The following is a 20735-nucleotide window of genomic DNA, read 5'->3' on the forward strand; positions in this document are numbered from 1 at the left end:
AAAAGCCCTGGCCTTGAGTTTTGCCCATTTTTGCCACATTTCATAAATTGTATAAATCATTCATTGTATTTCTGGTGATTTGCTTGATACAGAAACTAGACCTGATTCTAGTTTCCTGGAACCCTCTGACTTTCTTTTACAAATCAGATAAATGGTGTCTATTTATATGATATTAATGTCTGTTTCAAAAAATATTATAAGCTATATTTAATGCTTCAAGCAACTCAATTTTCAACTTCTCAACTCGTCCTGAAGCCATGCATAAATATGTTACATGCCTAACAAATTTTTATTCTGCATTTATCAGCTTGCTGTAAACCTGACACTTCTGTTTGAGACAGTTCTTCTGACTTGTCCCCATGAACAAAGACTCCCAAGTGCGAATAACTCTTCACTGTTACGAAGAGTTATTACAGCTTTTCTACTGTGTCCTTTTCTTTCTTGAGATCTCTAGTTATAACTTGATTACATCAACACCATTTTTAACTCCTACCTTTAAATCTCTACCAATCTTTTCGATTCTGATTTATCTGAACAAGTACTTCTCAGCAACAACTAGGTATTTAGAAAATTATTCCTTAAGATATGTGTATGTATTATTAAGAGTATGACTTCCTGGAATCTGTAACAATTTATGTCCTTTTCCATTATGCCCAATTGGAAATAACTCTTGCTTTTTCAGGGAGTTTCTTTTTATTGTTTAAATAGAGGTATATATTTCTTTTTATCTTAATTGCATTGCTTGAATAATTTTGAACTAGAGAAATGTATCTTCTATGAATGTCTAATATGCAGTCTACAAACTATGCTTGCCATTAGCAACCTTGGATTGTTCATTTTTATTTTCTTTTTAAAGGTTTCCTTGTTTTGATTAGGTTGTTTTTTTAGGAAGGCCTTCTCATTCCTACAAGAATGTTGAATTTGACTGTCCTTCAAGATGAGAGTTTTGAAAGTCTCTCATGCATAAATCCAGAGGTGCTTCTCTTTTTATAGCTTCTCTTACTAGCTATTTGAAGAAGCAGTCACCTGCAGGAGTTTTAAATTATATTATCTGTTAATCTATACAGAGATGAGATTCAATCTGTCTACTCTAACCTTGCAGCCTCTTTGATCTCCTGTAGCACATCATAATGACTGTCACCTTCTTGATCTGTCCTAATTATATACAGAATTTCAGTGCATGAAATTTGTGTTACTTACTATCACAAAGCCATGTGCTCCATGGGTTTTGATGCCTTTGGCCCTAATTCTCAAATTTCTGAGTTACTCTCCTCTGAACCAGCTACCAGTGAAGTCCCACAGCACAGCGGAACACAAGCTCTCTTGTAATCTGGGTCAATGCATCCTAACTGGACAATCCGGAACAGAGAAACTTTTGTTCCTTAGAGATGAAAATACTCTGCTGTACTCCAGGATTCAGCAGGAAAAGACACAGGCAAGCCTACTCTTTAGAAGTGAGCCAGTCTTATTTGAAAGTTTCAAGAACTCCTGCCTCACAAGTCTCAGCAAACTCAAATTCAATTAAATTTCTCAGTATGGAACTCCCAAATACTCATTTAAATCTATAGTCTGTCCTCCATTGCTCAGTTAGTCCATTTTTTTAGTTCCCCATCAAGAACTGTCTCTTCTCCTTCTCCTCCTTACTCTGCAGTTATGGGAGAGAGACCAGATTGGAAACTCCACTGTCACCAGTCCTGCCCACCACACTCTTACACAGCATAAACAGGCATGGATAACCTTCAGCCCACCACCTATCAAGACACCTTGCACTCCACATCAGAGAGAGGAAGATGCAGAGACTGTCATATATTCTTCCAGCTCTCAGGCTTGTTGACAGGGTTAGTCTGTATATTCTATTTTGCTCCATACCTTCTTTCATTTGTGGTTCTTGCAAGATCTCACTGTATTACACGGTAAATTCCTCTCAGTGTCCCGCTGGTTATTTTTGACCAGGCTTTTGTAGTGCATATGTAGTGCATACTATGACGACAGTCCAACTACATTTTGATTTAGGGAAGATGTTTCAAGTCTGTCTTTCGTTTTTGTTGTAATGAACTCATATTTCAGCATAAGCACATTTTTTGCTTTTGGTCTATGACTTCATAGGAATTGTTTGAATGGGGCTTTATTTGATGAAGCTGTTATTCCCTGTTTTCTCCCTGAATATTATCAGTTTCTGACCTATCTTCAAGCATATAGAGGCTTTGAAAGTCCATCCTAGAGGATGAGTCATCTTGAAATGAGTTTTATCAGTCTCTTTTCTCCCAGCCTAGCAGTCTTTCAAAACGGCACATAAATAAATGCACGCAAAAGCATGCACCAGAGCCTTGAAAAGCCTGCAATCCTATGACTGGCCTCCGTCATATTCACTCCTGTTCAACAGCGTATAAATTCCAAAAAATGATCTCATGGAAATCAGTGGGACTGCTCACTGAGGAAAGTACTATAAAGCCTGAATAAAGATCAAGATGTCTGGATCTTATTTATCCTAAAATGTCTGAGGAAGTTTTTCAGCAAAAATAAACATCTGTCATTGGGATTATATTGTACATAAAGAGGCAAAGGGGAAAAATTCACTGCATGATAGCATGTGGTGAAGACTGAGTCACAAAACTCTGCCAGTTTCCAAGCCTTACAGTCCTTGCAGGTGCTCAAAAGTCCAGTAAAATGGCTATTTGTTAAAATCTAGCCACTAGAGCTTGAAACAAGAGTACTGATTCACCAAGAAAGCCCTAATTACTGGAGTACAGAGTAGTTCTGAACGTATAGGTTCACTTATGAATAGACAATTGCAAATGATCACAATACCAGTAATGGTCAAGTTTATCTATTATTAGGATGGATTGGACATAGGTGGACAAGTTCAGTTTTAAAATTATTGCCTTTCAGTTACAAAACTGAGAGGCATTTTCATCAGTTTATATTACCAATAACCTAGCTTAAAAAAATACTATGATTGATCCTAAGTCTCCCTTTTTTATATTGCTCACAAACATATGATATAGGATTGCTATGAAAGAATAGTTGAAAAGCATTTTTGAAGATTCAAAACCAAAAATATACTTTACAAGCTAGAATAATAATATTTCATTTTAGAATGCTGACTGAAACATGTGAAGACAAAGTTATACTACGCTGATCAAAATGGAAATTATACATACTTAATATATAACAATACTTCTTTTTCTCCTGAAACAGTGTATGCTGTACTATAAAAGGACTTTTCCATGTCTTTCTCTTACCTACCAAAATCTGATTATGAATATAGGATGCAGTCAGTTAAAGCCTCTTAATGTGTTTCATCAATGTACTAGTTATTAGAGTATTTGCTGCAATTTTCCATTTGAATTGCCGGTTACCCATTGTACTCAAGCACACAGAGAATGCACAGCCTCCAGCTTTATTTTCCTTAAGAACTGTTCACAGTCACTCCATATCCCGTGATGTTCCTTATTATCATTTTAGTTTAATGTTTTAGTTTCCATTTTCGTTTAATGTTTTTTACTTTCTCAAAGCATTTACTTAGCACATATTTAAAAAGCATATTCCCATCTTACACAAAGAAAACAATTCATCCTCAACCCATCAGCCAGTAACTCTTGAGATGTATTTCAACCTACCCAATGTGTTCATTCTGGTTCACTGGTGAATACATAGATAGATTCCTTTAGACAGATCATGTTTTCCAGCCTTTCCTTTATGAAGGCTCACCAATGCTTCAAACCCAATTGCTGCCCACGGTGGGCAGTGTATAGTAAAAAGAACTTTATCAGCGTACTGAATATAAATTTGAAGGGAAAAAAGAGAAAAAGTGATCTGCTTTCAGGATAGTTTTATACTAAAAATTATATGCAGAACTTGCTCTTGAACCTAACACAACCTCTTCTATTACCACAAAAATCTTTTCTTAAAAGAAATATTAGAAAGACTTTTTCTTTCGACTGGCATTATTGTGGTTTTTTTCTGGTGAATGAGGCATTACAGTCACAGATATAGCCACTGGTTCAAAAACCATAAACAAACATAATGTGCAAGAAGAAAACAGTTTTCCTAATGTGTTGGAGCATTATTTAATACAAGAAGTAAAAAACAAAAGGGCAAATAAACAACAAGAAAAAGAAGCAAAGAACAAGAACACTGTAGGTAGAATGGCTATGAAGCTCAGTTATATGTAGAGCTGGCTTATTTTTGTTATAGTGGTCTTAAAACAGGTAAATAATAAGATAGATACCAAAATTGTCCTCTAGCCGCTGTCTAGAAAGTGTGAAGTGTCCACTTCTCACCAGACTTCCAAGATCGGGCAGGACACAGACAACAGGTTTGAAAGAAATGCATGGACTACTTTGAAGAGATAATTCCATATATGATGGTGAGTTGTGCATGTCACATATGAGAACAAGTAGTTCAAACACACAGAATAATCTCTACAGTAAATAAGTTGGAATCAGAAGAAATCAATCGGTTGGAAAAGGAATAAATAAAAAAAATTACTTCATGTGTTACAAACAGCAGATTCAATAGAGATTAAGAATACTCTGACATACTCAAAAGCAACAGGCCTCTAACCAATTGCAGCAGGATCAGTTAAGTTTCAGGACAATGAGGAGAAGCTGGTTACAGTCAAGACAGAAAAAGACAAGAGTTTTCATTCTGTGAAGAGAGCAAAAGAACCTTTTGGTTCTCAGGACTGGAGGAACTGTGAAGATAGGAATCTTATTTGAGTGCCTGGGGCTAGATGAGCAGGAGGCAAAACAGAAAAAGAGAATCTAATTTTGGAGACGTTATCTTCAAGATGGTGGCATGGCATATTTCTTGATTTACTAGAAAGACACGGGATGATCCAAATGATCCAAAGCATTATTCTCTTCCTAGAGAGGTCCGAAAAAGAGGCAACGGAAGAATTTACCAGAAAGAAGATCACCTTGTCAGATCTGACCACCTTGTCAGATTCAGAAAGTGTAAGCAGATTTAGAAAGCAACTATGAGATGGTTTAGATCTGTTGAATGCTCAGAGGCATAAGACACTATGAGAGTTCCTAAGAACACTATTACTGACAATCAAACAAGATGGAAAAATGTCTCTATCTTTTTGCTTCCCTTTTCTTGTGAAAGAGGAGCTGTCAGCCTGTTAAGTACTGTTCAGCTCCCAGGGCTCCAGAGGATGACCCACAGCAGGGGTCAGCAAAAAAGGTGTGAAAAGAGAGACTGCAGCAGCAACAGGACTGAGAGACCAAGCAGCCACGTAACACGCAAGTGGGACATCACATTTCTTTGAATTAATCATTCCTCCATTTTAAAATCACAGCCTGAGAGGTTTCTTTGTTTCATTGCCTGTCATCTATAACCTATACAATCTCACCCACAGCTTTGTTATGGACACTGCAGAGTCTCACTGTGTTTTTTCCAGCTTTGGGATTCATCCTCTTCTGCTTGTACTGTCTCTCATATCAATCTAGGTGATATACTGTACTGAGCATTCAGACTAGGCACTGGCAGTGGGGAGGGTGCTTCAGGGCAGCCTCTGTGAGGAAAGGATGGGGCTGCCCTGTGCCACACACAGCCAGCTCCAATGGTGCACAGCTGAGCCCCTCAGCCAGACAGATCAGAGCATGAAGAAGGGGAAGGAGAGGGAGGAGGAACTCTAGGTGCTGGAGCAGATATACCCCTGCAGCCCCTGGAGGAAACCAGCCTGGAGCAGACATCCACACTGAAGGACCTCATGAAGGAAAAGGTGGATATTTCTTGAAGGAACTACATCTCATGGACAACCCATGATAGAGCAAATTTGTTTTCCTGAAGGACTTAGGCCCATGGGAAGCATCCACACTGGAGGTGGGGAAAAGTTTGAAAAGAAAGGAGTGTCATAGAGGCACTGTTATGACCCCTGCTCGCCATCACCCTGCACCATTTGTGGTAGTGGGGGAAGAGGTGTATTTTTAATTTTTGTCTTTGTTTATCAGTATCTGAATCTATTTAAATTGACAATAAGTTAAATTAATTTTCCTCAAGTAAACTCTGTTTTGCCTACGGTGGTAATTGGCAAGCAATCTGGTCTTTACCTCAACCAGAGAGCTGCCTCATGTTCTGCCTCTATCCTGCTGAGGAGGACAGTGAGAGTGGCTGGGTGGGCAGCTGCAGCCAGTCAAGATCAACCCACCACCAACACCACTGTGACAGTAAATCAGTATCATTTTATTGAACTGATGCAATCAGGTTATTATAGAAGACTTTACACCTTTGGCCCAGTATTTGCATCTTTGTCATGCTGCTTTTATGTTCCATTGATCTCTATTTCAAAAAAAGTTTGCTACATCTCATCAATAGATTGTAACTAGCCCAATTTAAACACCTCTTAAGAACTGACCTCAAGTTTTGTTATCTTTGTACAGTATTTTCAGACGTTTTACAACAAAAGAACCAAAAAATATTTCAATTCATTGTGACCATGAAATAATAGAGTTTTCAATACTCAGGGACACAAAGAGGGCCATCAATAAAACTTCTATCCTGGACTTCCAGAGGGCAGATTTCAGCCTACTCAGAAGACTGGTTCAGAGGGCACCTTGGAAAACAGCCCTTGAAAACAAAGGGGTCCAGGATGAATAGACATTCTTCAAGAAGGAAGTCTTGAACGCACAGGAGCAGGCTGTCACAGTGTGCCAAAAGGCAAGCCGGAGAGGAAGACAGCCAGCCTGGCTGAAAAGGGAGATTTTAAAGGAAATTAGGGGAAAAAAGAGAGCTTACCTACTATGGAAAAAATGTCTGGCTACTCATGAAGAGTTTAGGAATACAATTAGGTCATTTTGAAAGAAAATTAGAGAGACAAAGGCACAACTTGAACTCCAACAAGTCTTTGTTGGACATGAGGGAGAACATAGTCACCAAAGATGAGGAAAAGGTTGAGGTACTTGAACCTTCTTCACTTCAGTTTTCAACAGTAAGACAGGCTGTCCTCAGGACAACTGGCCTCCAGAGCTGGTAGACAGAGACAGAAAGCCGAACAGCCCCCCTGTAATCCAGGAGGAAACAGCGACCTGCTGAGCCACTTGGATCCTCACAAGTCTATGGGACCAGATGGAATCCATCCTAGGGTGATGAGGGAGCTGGCAGAAGAGCTCGCCAAGCTGCTCTCCATCATTTCCCAAGAGTCCTGGCTCACTGGGAAGGTCCCAGTTGACTGGAAGCAGGCGAATGTCACACTGATCCACAAAAATGGCTGCAAGGAGGACCCGGGAAACTACAGGCCTGTCAGCCTGACCTTGGTTCCAGGCAAGGTTGTGGAGCAGATCATCCTAAGTGCAATCACACAACACTTACAGGATGGACAAGGGTCCAGCCAGCCAGCACGGGTTTAGGAATGGCAGGTCCTGTCTGACCAACCTGATCTCCTTTTATGACCAGGTGACCCACCTGGTGGATGAGGGGAAGGCTGTGGATGTGGTCTATCTGGACTTTAGCAAAGCCTTTGACACAGTCTCCCACAGCATACTCCTGAAAAAGCTGGCAGCCCATGTCTTGGACAGGGGCACTCTGTGCTGGGTAAGGAACTGGCTGGAGGGCTGGACCCAGAGAGTGGTGGTGAACGGGGCTGCATCCAGTTGGCAACTGGTCACTAGTGGTGTCCTCCAGGGATCAGTGTTGGGCCCAATTCTGTTTAATATCTTTATTGATGATCTGCATGAGGGGATCAAGTGTATCATTAGCAAATTTGCAGAAGACACCAAGCTTGGAGGGCTCTTCAGAGGGACCTGGACAAGCCGGAGAGATGGTCTGATTCCAACAGGATGAAGTTCAAGGCCAAGTGCCGGGTCCTGCACTTTGGCCACAACAACTCCCTGCAGTGCTACAGGCTGGGCACAAAGTGGTTGGAGAGCAGCCAGGCAGAAAGGGACCTGGGAGGCTGCACTGACAGGAAGCTGAACATGACCCAGCAGTGTGCCCAGGTGGCCAGGAAGGCCAATGGCATCCTAGCCTGTATCAGGAACAGGCCAGCAGGACCAGGGAAGTGATTCTTCCCCTGTACTCAGCCCTGGTGAGGCCACACCTCGAGTACTGTGTCCAGTTCTGGGCCCCTCAGTTCAGGAAGGATATTGAGGTGCTGGAGCAGGTCCAGAGAAGAGCAATGAGGCTGGTGAAGGGACTGGAGCATAAGTCCTATGAAGAGAGGCTGAGGGAGCTGGGGCTGTTTAGCCTGGAGAAAAGGAGGCTCAGGGTAGACCTTATCACTCTCTACAACTAAATGAAAGGAGGCTGTAGTCAGGTGGGCATCTGTGTCTTCTCTGTCCCCGGAGATTTTTAAGATGAAACTGAATGTGACACTTAGTGCCATGGTCTAGTAACCACAGCGGTGTTGGATCAAGGGTTGGACTTGATGATCTTGGAGGTCTTTGCCAACCGGGTTAATTAGATGATTCTATGACTCTGTGATTGTTTCCAAAGCACAATGAAGCAGTTTATTGTCTATGTGAAGACAGCTTTTACAGGGCTATGGTAAACATCTTGCAATCCTGTATTAGTAATAGAGAAAGCACATAAATACCTTTCAAACAGATTTTTTTTCTAGATTTCAAATGGAAATATGTTTAGATAGGAAAAGACATTAAAGCATTATTGTTGCACCAGTTTTAATCTCTGTGGTAAAAGAAGAAAGCTCTTTAAAGCCAAAAGTCTTCAATATTTTCCATATCTTACAAATATACCCAAGTTTGCAAACCACGAATCTGAAAGAAGCCTCAACAAATTAGAAATATGAATTAAAAAAAAAAAATCAAAACAATGCAGCTGGATTACTGTTTGTATAAGTAAACTTTAAAAAAACCAGAGTTTTACGGTTTTTTTTGTTAAAGATACCAAAACCATGATTCAGCTTTTCTTTGACTATTTTCAAACTTCATCTTTAACATCAGTATTTTTGAGGGATCTTACCTCCTTCTGCATGTTTCTCGTCCTTGACACAGGTATCATTTAAAGACCCATTTGGATCACAGGAACATGGCTGGCATGGATCTGGGCTATCTGGCAACACCTATAAAAATTAAGAGGTTACAAAACAAAACCTTACCTTTAATAATTGAAAACTTTCATTTATTTCTTAAAAAAAAAGAGGCAAGAACAACTTCTGTGTAGGTGCCTTACACTTTAACAAAAATGAGATAGCTGATAAACTAAGTCCATGCAGTCTACAACAAAAAGAAAAGGTCTCAAATGGCACCAGAGATTGGATATTAGGAAAAATTACTTCACAGAAAGGGTTGTCAAGCACTGGAAAGGGTTGCCAAAAAAAGTGGTAGAGTAACCATCACCGGAGGTATTTAAAAGAGTGTAGATGTGGCATTTAAGGACATTGTTTAGTGGTAGACTTGGCAGTGTTAAGGGTTGGACTCAACGATCCTTTCCAATATAAATGATTCTACATTCTATGATTCCATTAAAGTTACATTTTGGATTTTCATTCAGAAACATATAAGAGACTTAGATACAGATAGGTTTTCAACTTAAAAAAAAAAAAGGTGTAGAGATTGTAACCGATCCGTATATGGTTAAAATCAATAAATGTAATGACGTAGATTTTAAGCATTTACTAACTAAAGTCATATTGACACGTAGCTCAGTTGTTCTGGTCAGCATGATTCAAAAAACTAACTAAAGATAGTTAGTCAGTAGCTTAAAAAAAAGTGAGTGAAGAAAAGTGAACATTAGACAATCGTTCTTGAAAATGTTACCTCAACCAAACTTAAACCTTGGTCTAATATCACACTAGGAATATAAATTAGAAGTGCTGTATGAAGTAGGTACATACACATACTATAGATACACTATACACACACACACACACACACCCCACACACACTCTCTCACATATCAAATCCCTATTAGCTGGATGATAAGTTGATTCAGAGGAAAAAATCAAGCAAGTGCCCTGCTGCTGAAGAAATTGGTTCTCAGTACTCCTTCTCTCAAGCTCTAAGGCTAAGCCCTGTATATCAGGGGAAATGTAATTACTGCTATTTGCTGATGTTTTCTGTGTTTGAGGATTGAAAACCAATCAGACTATAGGCCATTATTTACCCAACAGAAACTGAACAGGTGAAATATAAGCAATTGAAGCACACATTAATAGTGTAGCTGTCTAAAGCACAGAAATGACCTATATTAACAATACAACCCAACATAAGAGTAATCTTCTGATAGCTTCAATTTAGATGAAAATACAGTCTTATATGACAAAATACAAAAAAACTATTCCCCCTGCACTGAAATTCAAAGACATTCATGAGACACTATAGAATTTCAGTGGTTATTAATTCTACATTACATTTAAAAATAAAAATTACAGACTGTCATCAATATCAAAAATAGCAATATTTCTTTGAACTTTGATAACAAAACTTGAAATTCATTACTGAGGCAAAAGTTCTGTTTACAGGACCACATCCTCCTTTAAATTAATTGAAATACTAGCTGGAAGCCCTGACCTCAAGTGCATTTGTTCATATCAACATAATTCACTTCCATATTTCTCTGACCGTTAACTTTATAGATTTCCAGCTGTGAAAAACAACTGCTGCACTGTAAGAATTAGAAGTTAACCTTCATAAAATGGCAGTCGAAACTGTGCCATCTCTTTTTAATAATTGAACTTCCCCTGATGAAGTGATGGTTTGCACACCAAGCTTTACAGAGAAGGGACAACAGAATAAGAGTTTACCCCTTTAGGTCTGAAGTATCCATCGAGGCAGGTCTCGCAGTTTATGCCACCAGTGTAGCCTGTGCAATTCACACACACTCCACCCCCAATGTATTCTCCATGGATATTCAAACTCTGATTTCTGTCTGCAACATCCTGATCATAGTAACACTCTTCAGTCTTCCCATGACAGTTGCATGCTAAAAGAGAGGGAATGTGTTAGCAAATACATTCCCACTGGAGATGCCCCATTGTTACTAAGGTATTAAAAAGAGTTGTTCAACAGTTTGTCATTGGTGCTGTATATGGTAACTGGTAGCACATCCAAACATTCATTTAGTACTTCATTTCTGAAAAGTAAGATGGTCCCATCATAAACATGGCCCAGAATTCTGTATGTTGTATTTTTTTCCCTCAATATTTTGTCTTAGGGAGTATGGAAGTTGACAGACATAGTTTAATTATGATGTTTTGGTTTAGGTTGTTTCTTTTTTTTCTGTTTAAATTGAAAATCGAGAACGTTTTGGTGATTGCACACACATATGGTTCATGAAAGAGTCATCTAACTTAAAATACAAGAGCAGCTATAAGGAAAGCAGCAGAATGGTATGAGTAAATTAAAATAAGTCAAATGAAAGCTGAAAGACATCCTAAAAATATTTGACTTCCACATACGCATGTAAGAACTGGGTCAGAACAAAAGGATTCCCAATCTTAAAACTTCTTTTGAAGTTCATATCTGAACTCTAGACTTCAGGTCCCCAAGAAGAAAAGATAAACTAATAATCTTTTGCTGTAAAAATGAGGTAGCTCACTTTCTCTCCGTTCCTCTGTGGTATTAAAACATTCATTTCCACATACAGAGAAATTCAAAGTTTGTCAACATTGTAGGGAGGCATTCTCCTTACATCTGATTCAGATCCCAGGGAACTGTTTCCACCATGACAGTACAACAATCCACTAAGGGTTGAACAGGGCATAAGAAGTGTCTTTCAAAAGTTAAACATGAAAATAAATGTACCCTGATTTCATTCCAGAATGCATTCCCAGCGCAGACACAGCCCTAACTGAAACAATAACCTCTGTGGTCAAAGTTTACAAGACACAAATAAGCAATGGTTACTTTTAATATGGGCATATCTGTTCCTATTTGTTTACTTTTAATCACTCATGGTAAGTTGAAAACCTACAAATGAATAAACACTTATATGTAACAGAGCACTACATTTTATTATGTTCAGAAATATAAGTGGTATATGACCTCTGGAAGTAAGATATTAAAGTTCAATTATAACTACCCTTACTACAATAAAGCTGAAAATGAAATTCCCACCCTGTAGAAAGGTGACATTTCTAAGTATGTTTTCATTCCATGTTGGAAAACTAGATACTTTGTATTTTCTGTTAAAAAATCACACATTCAAATTATATTTTGATCATATAAAAATATAATGTTCATCAAGGATGAACATTATAACATATAAAAGTGTAATTTATACAAAAATTATGCTGTTAAAGTTTAAAATAATGAAAAATCTGTAAAAAGACTTTTTACTTACCAGCATACAGTTCTGTTATTTTATCAAAAAATCCCCATCATAATTATAAAAACCAAAGAAGAAAAAAAATGATACAATATTCCCCAAGTATCACTATGTTATGATAAAATATTCCACATTCAATAAAACCACAATTCAACATGTAATTTTTCTGTTAAGTCTTTTGAGTCCATCTAACCAAGAGAATAACATCACATCAAATGTTATTCATAAAAAAATGTAGTTAGAAACAAAACTAATTGTAAAATCTTTTAGGACCCATTTTCAGTTTTCACTAGCAGTTGCAACAAACTTTTTCTTCTGTACTGGTTTCAACTTACGTTCACATTCATGCTTATGCAGGAAAGTGCCAGCATGCCAAGGCTTTTGATGGAAACCAGGACAACACTGATCACACGTCTCTCCGCATGTGTTGTGCTCACACTGACAGACGGATTTCTAATTTAAAAGAAAAACAAATATTTACACAATGTGATGATTTGAAGAATCTGTCCATGTACATAATCTGCATTCCGCTTCAAATTATGAAAACATTGAGACTGGCTATACCCTGTAATTCCTTTGTTTATTCATTTTTATTCACTTATGTATCCTCCATTCACTAAATGTGTTTAACTTCTGTAGACACAAAGCAAAGGAAGATTGTTGGCCAGATTATCCAAGGAGAATCTAAGGATGTAGGAGAACTAAATTTCAACTGGATAAAGAAAGGAGGATGGGAGAATGAAAGTTCCCCAACACAGTAAATAAGCCTGGTAGCCTTCAAATACAGTGTCACATTACAGGAAAACTGATCTGACCCCAGAAGAAGTGAGCCATTCTAGATCCTCCCCTTGGAGCACAAGTCCAGCCTTTCAGACACTTTTCAGTTCCTCAGCAGACCACATAGTACCAGTATGAAAATATTGCTGTACAGAACACCCAAACTCTCTGAGCTGCAAAAGCAGCTTGGAAAATGTAAAAGAAACTGTGGTTTGGAGAAATGAGAAGTAAAAATTGGTTTCTTGATAGTTATTCAGTAAAGGGGATTCTCCATGGTCCTTGTGAAGCCATTTAAGGTCAAAGCAGCAGGCTAGAAAAATTCTATGGCTCACAGGACAAAGCATAAATCTTGCAAAACAAGGTTAAGTTAAGGAATGCTTCAGAAAAGCATGGCAGTAAATTCCGGCAAGTTTATTCTCTGCAATGCTAAGGGAAAGATTCTTTCTGATAACAACCACAGTCATAATGTTTATAAGCCTGTTTTGGAATGGCTCAGTCTAAAGAGTATCCCTGGAAAGTTAAACCTCCAAATCTCTTCTGGCTTGAGTTGTTTCACTTATGCTATTTTTCATGTTGGTCAGAAAAGAAATACATATTTGACATCCTGCAAAACAGGATACCACACTTCTCCAAAAGGCTTTATTTTATCTAGTACCCATATTATCTGAAGAATGTATTAATTGCAGTAGCAGCACTTATTTTCTGAGGCAGACCCAATTCTAACAGGTGGCCTAATTCTAACAATGTTGCAGTTCAATCACTAAGGTCATCTGAGACAATAGTTCAACACTTGCTATACACATCACTACAGAAGAGGCTCAGAAGGATTAAACCAAGGAGTTTGCAAAAATTTTACAAGGATCCATAGAAACTGCTTAGATCTGTAAATGCATTCACTGTAAGATTTTTTTTTTTTTTAATGATTTTCTACATAATGGTTTAATGTCAAATACAAACAAGATTTTCTGTTAAATCCTATAAAGCTCCTACTGAAGTGAATAGTGTATGAGAAGATCCCACACTGTGACATGTAATATTAGCAGACAGGAAATTCTGTATTAGTGAGTGCATACAGTTAGACAATCAGTAACAAGTTATATTTCTATATATCAATTATATTGCTTATGTTTTTATTATATTGTGTATGTGCAAAAAGAAAGTTATAAGTTGGAAGACATTATAAGTGACTCATGATCTTCTAGATTAGCTTAACCGATAACTCAGTTAATATTTTCTGCATAGTAAATGCACCATTCTAGAGTCATCATTTCTTTACAAGTATCAATTAAATACTTGACAATCATTTAGGAAACTCCTTGATTAATATCAAGGAGGAAAAGAAAGACTGACAGTACTCATTTCTACAGCTACATAGAGTAACCCAGATTTCTGTTTTTCCTAGGAAACTTCCAATATGGACTGAAATATCTGAAACCTATTCTTTCATTTCAGGAAAGCCTCTGCTGACACTGAAGGAATGTTTATCATTCTGGTTGCTAGCACTGTTTCATCCTGGCACTGCTTCTGACTGTCTTCCAGATAAAGAACAGACATAAATTCACAGAAATCTGAGGAATTTCATTATCAGGTTTGTAAGTTTTTTTTCTTTTTTTTTCATGTTCCACCCTATAAATAAGTCACATTAAAAAAAAAATACATACATTGGTCACTGGATCCAGTGGACAAGCCTTCGCATGGCCTGAACATATACACATGCCTCCAACAGAGATGTCTTTTATAGAATAGTAATACTGTAAGACAAAAAAGAAATTGAATTGCTAAGTGGATTGTAAAATGCAGGTGCCAAACTGCAGAATTCATTTCTGGTGACAAAACTGTCAGCTCCTGTTTTATTTTTTTTTTTGATCTATTACAAATATAGCAGGCAGTGTAATCCAAGCCGTGTCTTGATCAACAGACTCAGGTTGAGTGAAAGAAAGGGTATAAAGTGGCACAGTTCCATTTGTTTGAAGTCACAAGAGCCACGTCAATTTATACACAGCATACAACAAACACAAGAATAGGAGAAGGCTATATGCACACTGGATAATGAGAAGTCAAATGCTACAGAATTTATTCCCTTCAGAAAACATGAAAAGGAAAAGGCATGATGATGGGGAGAAAAGAAAAGCTAGAACAAAACCTAACACCTTTGTTCACCTTAGCTGGGTCTAACTTGGGCATTCACTGCACTGTGGAGAGAAGAACTGTTTTTCACAATTGGCCTTTTGAATGATCATGGAATAGTCTTCACTACTGAGCTTTAAGTACTTTTGACCTGTTGTTCTGCCATTTGACAATTTCTCTTTTTTCTTTGGTTAGGATTAAGAACCCTAACCAAAATGAAGGATAGAAAGATATTTATAATCATGTATTACAACATCTGGGAACAATGAATCTTGTCCATTTTCATCTATTTTTGGCAAGGGTCCTGCAACATGCTAACAACAAACCAAACATACGCTATTTGCAAATTTTGCTCTTACTGTATTCAACCTCTTTATCAGATCATGAATAAATATATTAAACAAAATAAGAACTCTTATCACTCATAGTCAAGCTTATGAAACACAGAAAATATATAATTTGTGGCTACCCTTTGTTTTCTGACAAGGATGGCAAGTTTCAGTTGCTCATTGTTCCTTTGAGGACAGCCTCATGGAGAGATGCCACACAGAAGTTACCGTTCTTTGTTAGTTTAAGAAATCAGTGGATCGTCCTGCACTCAGTTTTCATGAGTATAAAATGATTTTTAAAATGTGAATTTAATTTTGCATTTCTATTCACTTAGAATCGGATTATTAAATGTCCACTTTTACATAAACACACAGTTTCCATGATTAGTGAGGCTGCAATAACTGCACTGAATAGGAAGGGTTTCTGAGTTTGTAATATAAAAGAGAATGGTTCATTCCAAACTTTCAGAAATAGTCATCACTCTATGTATTTAGATGAGGAAACAAAACCCAGAAATATGGAACAGAAGAAAAAAAAAGTTTCTTTCCAGTTATCCACCATTGACAAATGATATTAACTAAAGCCAAGGATAACAATACACTCCTTTCCAACAGGACTTACTATAGTGGTGACTTAAACTTTCCAAAAGAAAACTATGGTGACCAAGACGAAGAAGAAGTGAGCAGAAAGAAAAAAATGTGGCAAGTTATATATCCCCCAAACCAGCTTTTGAGAATGCTTGGTAGAAAAATCAGAGGAAAACTAGAATAACACACAACATTTAAGCAGCAAGAAAAGAGGCATAGAAAGAAAGTAAAGATTACAGAAAGAATAGATACGGGTGTGTACACACAAGGGACAGTGGACAAGACTGGGGTATGGTGTGAGTTTGAGTGCTGCACCCATTCTTTTAAGCTAAAGCAAAAATGCAAAATTTTTACTGTTAGCCTCAATCATATGATAACGCTAAAAGTGCTACATTCAGACCCTACTACTACTTATAGTACAGTTAGAAATTTTACTCAAAGCAAGTGCTCAAAGAACGTTAAATGCAGCAAAGGACTGAGTAGTAGAAGAGGCAAGAGGACACTAACAGCAAACACTTGCCAAATACCTGCATCCAAATGTTTGCAGCCAAAGGAGCTGTGTGCTTATCTTAATAATAACAGTATTAAGCAGAAAAGATAAAACTGTTACTTCCAGTCCAGAGAAGATAACAAAATTAAGTGAACAGGGAATTCTGCATCACCAGGATTTTGATACGTAAAAACAGGCATTCATCATCTCCCAAAATTTCCTATGGCAAACAAAGGCAGGTACAGCATTTACAGGTGTAAGAGAACAACTACACATGCATTTCTACCATCTCGTCAGAACTTACCCTCCTCGTAACAATGGGATCGATTTCAGTTGGATCTTTGTGTGCGAACATCATTAAATCAGCATTTAGCGTCCGTATCCTCTGGAATCTCAGGCGAATAAAGCGAGCAGAGGTGAATTCCAGTAATTCACGTGAAGGATCATCAGCACTAGGCCTTCCGTTAATTAGAGAAGTGTGAATCTGAAAAATTATTAATGCAGGAAGGAATTAGATGGCATCAAAACTGTCATAATTACAACAACAAATATCACTACACACACTGTGTGAATGCATTTGTAAACGTAAAATACCTTCTTTCTTTAAAAAGTCGAATTGCCCACAGACCTCAGCTATGAAGAGTCTTTACAATAAAAACATTTTGAGCAAAGGAAAGTCATTATCTACAGAAAGACTGTAGCACAAACTGCAAGTGTGTACCCAGGCCCTACAAGTGTCCGTGCCGCAAGCAACTCATTTCTCCTCCTGTAGTCTGAAAATAGGTATTTTAAAGTTATCATACCAATGGGGTCAGAAATTTTGAGTTAAAGGAATGTGTACTTGGAATGGGACTGAGAATTCAACAGGTGTCAGTTTGCACCTCTTAGAGGGATCATCATCAAAAGGCTTTTGAACTAGGTGCATTCAAAAGCCAGGATAAGGTAACTCTTGAAATACTGAAAACTACAACAGCTATATGAGATAAAATAAGCATTCATTAGCATCTCTCCTTACCCACTGTCTCTTTACACAATACATCTCCTTTGAATCTTGTTCTCAGCAAGGTGAAACAATTTCCTGGGTTGCAACTGTTTTCACCTGGTCCCCCAGGAAAATCTTTATCACTTCTGAGAACTCTGTTTAGCATTTGTTTTTCCAAAGATGTTACTTCTCTCTACCTACACTGCGGTTTCTGTGAAGGTTACCCCTCCTTTCTCTGCCTATCCTAAAGTCTAGACTTCTAAGTAAGTGGGCTTTGTGGCTCCTTCATAAAGAGACTCTCTGACCTCAACTGCAGCATCAAGGGCAAGGCAACAAAAATAAGAGATCTCCTTCCCCTCCTGTCTTTGTAGCTGATCATGGCATACATTAGCTCTGAATCAACTAAATAAAACAGATGGGCTGCTACAGAACTGTTCTTGGAAAAGGCCTACACGAAGAAGCAAGTCAGGTACAGCAAACCACTGTTAATGAGCAACTAGGGGGAGGGAGGAAAGAAACCATTAATTTTCCTGTATTCTGAAGTGTTAAATTTTAATTGGGGCATTTTTATTACAGGCTGGTACACTGAAAGAATGTTCAGATGCTGAGCCAAATGTGCAGAACATTAGAACGAATAAAAAATTATTTATTCTTTGCAATTAACACGTGTTGCCTCTTACCTCAGTTCTCTGACTGAGAGGTCAGGACACACAGTCATTTGCTGTCATTGAACATGGTCATATTATCACTGTTTTAGGCAAACAGCTGCACTCTGAATGCCAGCTGGCACTCACTCAGCAGTGGCTGCCTCACACTGAGGAAAGAGACAGTAAATCTACTGCTCCCAGGAAAGCAATAGCTCTTCTTTCCTGGAGTTTTTGGAGGTACTGGATAGAAGACTTACTACTGTCTTGCATTGGCTATGTGATACTATCAACTTACTCATTTATCTCAAAAGCGGATGGCAAGAGGATCGTGCCAGACTCTTTTCAGTGGTAACCAGAGACATGACAAGGAGTAATGGCCATAAACTAAAACACAAGAAGTTTCATCTCAACATTAAGGAAGAACTTTTTTACACTGAGGGTGGCAGAGCACTGGAACAGGCTGCCCAGGGAGGTTGTTGATTCTTCCTCTCTGGAAACATTCAACACCCACCTGGACACATTCCTGTGTGACCTGTTGTGGGTGACACTGCCTTGGCAGAGGGGTTGCACTAAATGATCTCTAGAGGTCCCTTCCAACCCTAACAAATTCTGTGATTTTCTCTATCAAGAGGGAAACCTTAAACCTCATCACGTCCAGCATCCTGCTCCACTGTATCTCCAGGTATGCAAAATCACTGGGAGCCACTCTGCCAGGAGCACCTATCATATCTTGCCTATGTATGAATCAGCACCTCTAGGTTTCTGCCATGTTATCTCCAGGAACAGGTGATATCACTACCGCCTTCACATTTCACTTTGAGCTCTGCCTCAATTTTGCTCCTGACTACAAGTAATTAAATGAAAGAAGATAGTTGGCTGGAAATTAACAGAATAAAATGCTATGAGAAAGACAGGGTGCAAACAAAAGATTATAATAAAAACCCCAGAGGAAGAAAGGAGGAAGTCCTGAATGAGAAACCTCTGGCTACAAATAGGACAAAAACACCTGACCAGAGAACTCCTCAAGTCCCTGGAAGAGAGAGAGGACGTGTGAAGAGAGCAAGCTTAAAAAAAAACCCTGGAGATGGTAACAGTAGGTCAAGTGGAAATTGATAGATCTTTCCAAAAGAAGCAGGATTTTAGTAAAAACACATGCCTCAAGACTTCTCTGTATCACATGTACCTCCGAGCAAGAAAACATATTTCTTCTGAGTATTTTTTCACACCGTCGCCTCCTTCCTTTAAACTAGATCCAAGAGATTTCTTGTTTACAGCTAGCAAACATAGATGGGTTTAAAGCAATAGAATACTAAAGACTGAACTTTGATATTTGAGCTAAAGAAGAAATGTATCTAAACTAGCGCTGAAAACATCCCCTTGCTCACTCTGATACAACAACAGCACCTTGATGATAAGCAGCAGGGCAATTTGACCATCTCTTCAAAAAGATGAAAATAAAGCTTTTGGGGGTGGTGGCAGAAAGATGCAGGTAAAATCCATGTAGCAGAATAAGGAAGAATTAAAAGTATGAATAATAGACCCAGCTTGACCAGAAGTGACGCAGCTGACAAATAGCAGTCATGCCTTTTGACTTATATCTTTTTTAAAAAGAACAAATTTAGTCTTCAGACACTGATGGGGGAAAAAAATCACCACCTTGGCATAGTAGGTTTACAGAATTAAAATGCAAATTAACAAAATAAAGCAAGAGGCATCCATTTTAGAACAGACTTCCTTTTTAAAAGGATCTATCTGCCAGCAGTACATCTATTGTGCAAGGCTGATCTAGTAGAGATGATGACTTGCATTTATATTTTCTTTCTTGCTTGTCTTTAAATGTTTCAAAATTTCATTTTAAAACAACAAACAACTAATTTCTCATAATTACGGAAATGCAGCTACAGCCTGCATGAAATGTGGCACCTGTTCAAATATGTACACCAAAATGGCACTGAGACTAGAAAATTCAAATTGGATAGCTTTATGAAAATGAATCTGAAGTGAAAATTTTACAGGCAAAATGAATCACTGTAAATTATTTCTCCTGCTATAAACAACTGTGATGAAATCATTAATTTCTCCCTAGAAACATTTAGAATCAACTTGAAGAGCATCCAACCAAGTTGTTCCTACTCCTTGAAAAGAGAATAAGGAAGAAACTAAGACTACTTTCATAACATTTGTCATTAATTAGGAAAAAATGGTAAGAATTTTAACTTAAAGAAGTTTAAGTAGAATTAGACTTACCATATTTTCAATATGACTCTCACAATGGGACATCACTGAGTTTTTCAAGAGCACACTTCCTCTTTTCATCTCCCTCCACTATATTGCACCTATTTGTAAGATACTGTTCATAGGATAGCACATTTTCAGTCAAGACACTAACATGGCCCCTGTCCTCCAAATATTTTTGAATCAGATCTGAAAACTGTTCCAGTGAACACAATCCTCACTATCCATCTATGCCATACAAGATCATCACAGTACTTCATATATAGCTCTGAGTCCTGTAAAAACAAGCTTCATTTTCACACAGGCAACTGCTGTGCTGATGACAGTTC

The 20735-nt window shown here is 38.1% G+C and overlaps 1 protein-coding gene across 4 annotated transcripts in view; it reads right to left on the bottom strand.

Annotated features, from left to right (window-relative positions):
• Positions 1-20735, bottom strand: part of LAMA2 (laminin subunit alpha 2) — a 357383-nt gene that overhangs the window by 210750 nt on the left and 125898 nt on the right. For all 4 annotated transcript variants that reach the window (XM_051792082.1, XM_051792081.1, XM_051792084.1 and 1 more), the window contains exons 5-9: positions 16847-17026; positions 14670-14759; positions 12567-12684; positions 10709-10887; positions 8926-9025 (exon numbers count right to left, since the gene is read on the bottom strand). In XM_051792082.1, coding sequence (XP_051648042.1) covers positions 8926-9025; positions 10709-10887; positions 12567-12684; positions 14670-14759; positions 16847-17026 — 667 coding nt within the window. The remainder of the gene's footprint in view (positions 1-8925; positions 9026-10708; positions 10888-12566; positions 12685-14669; positions 14760-16846; positions 17027-20735) is intronic.

This window comes from Manacus candei, unplaced genomic scaffold (assembly GCF_025592945.1).
Source record: "Manacus candei isolate 608988 ecotype Guabito, Panama unplaced genomic scaffold, ASM2559294v1 h1tg000034l, whole genome shotgun sequence".
NCBI lineage: Eukaryota > Metazoa > Chordata > Aves > Passeriformes > Pipridae > Manacus > Manacus candei.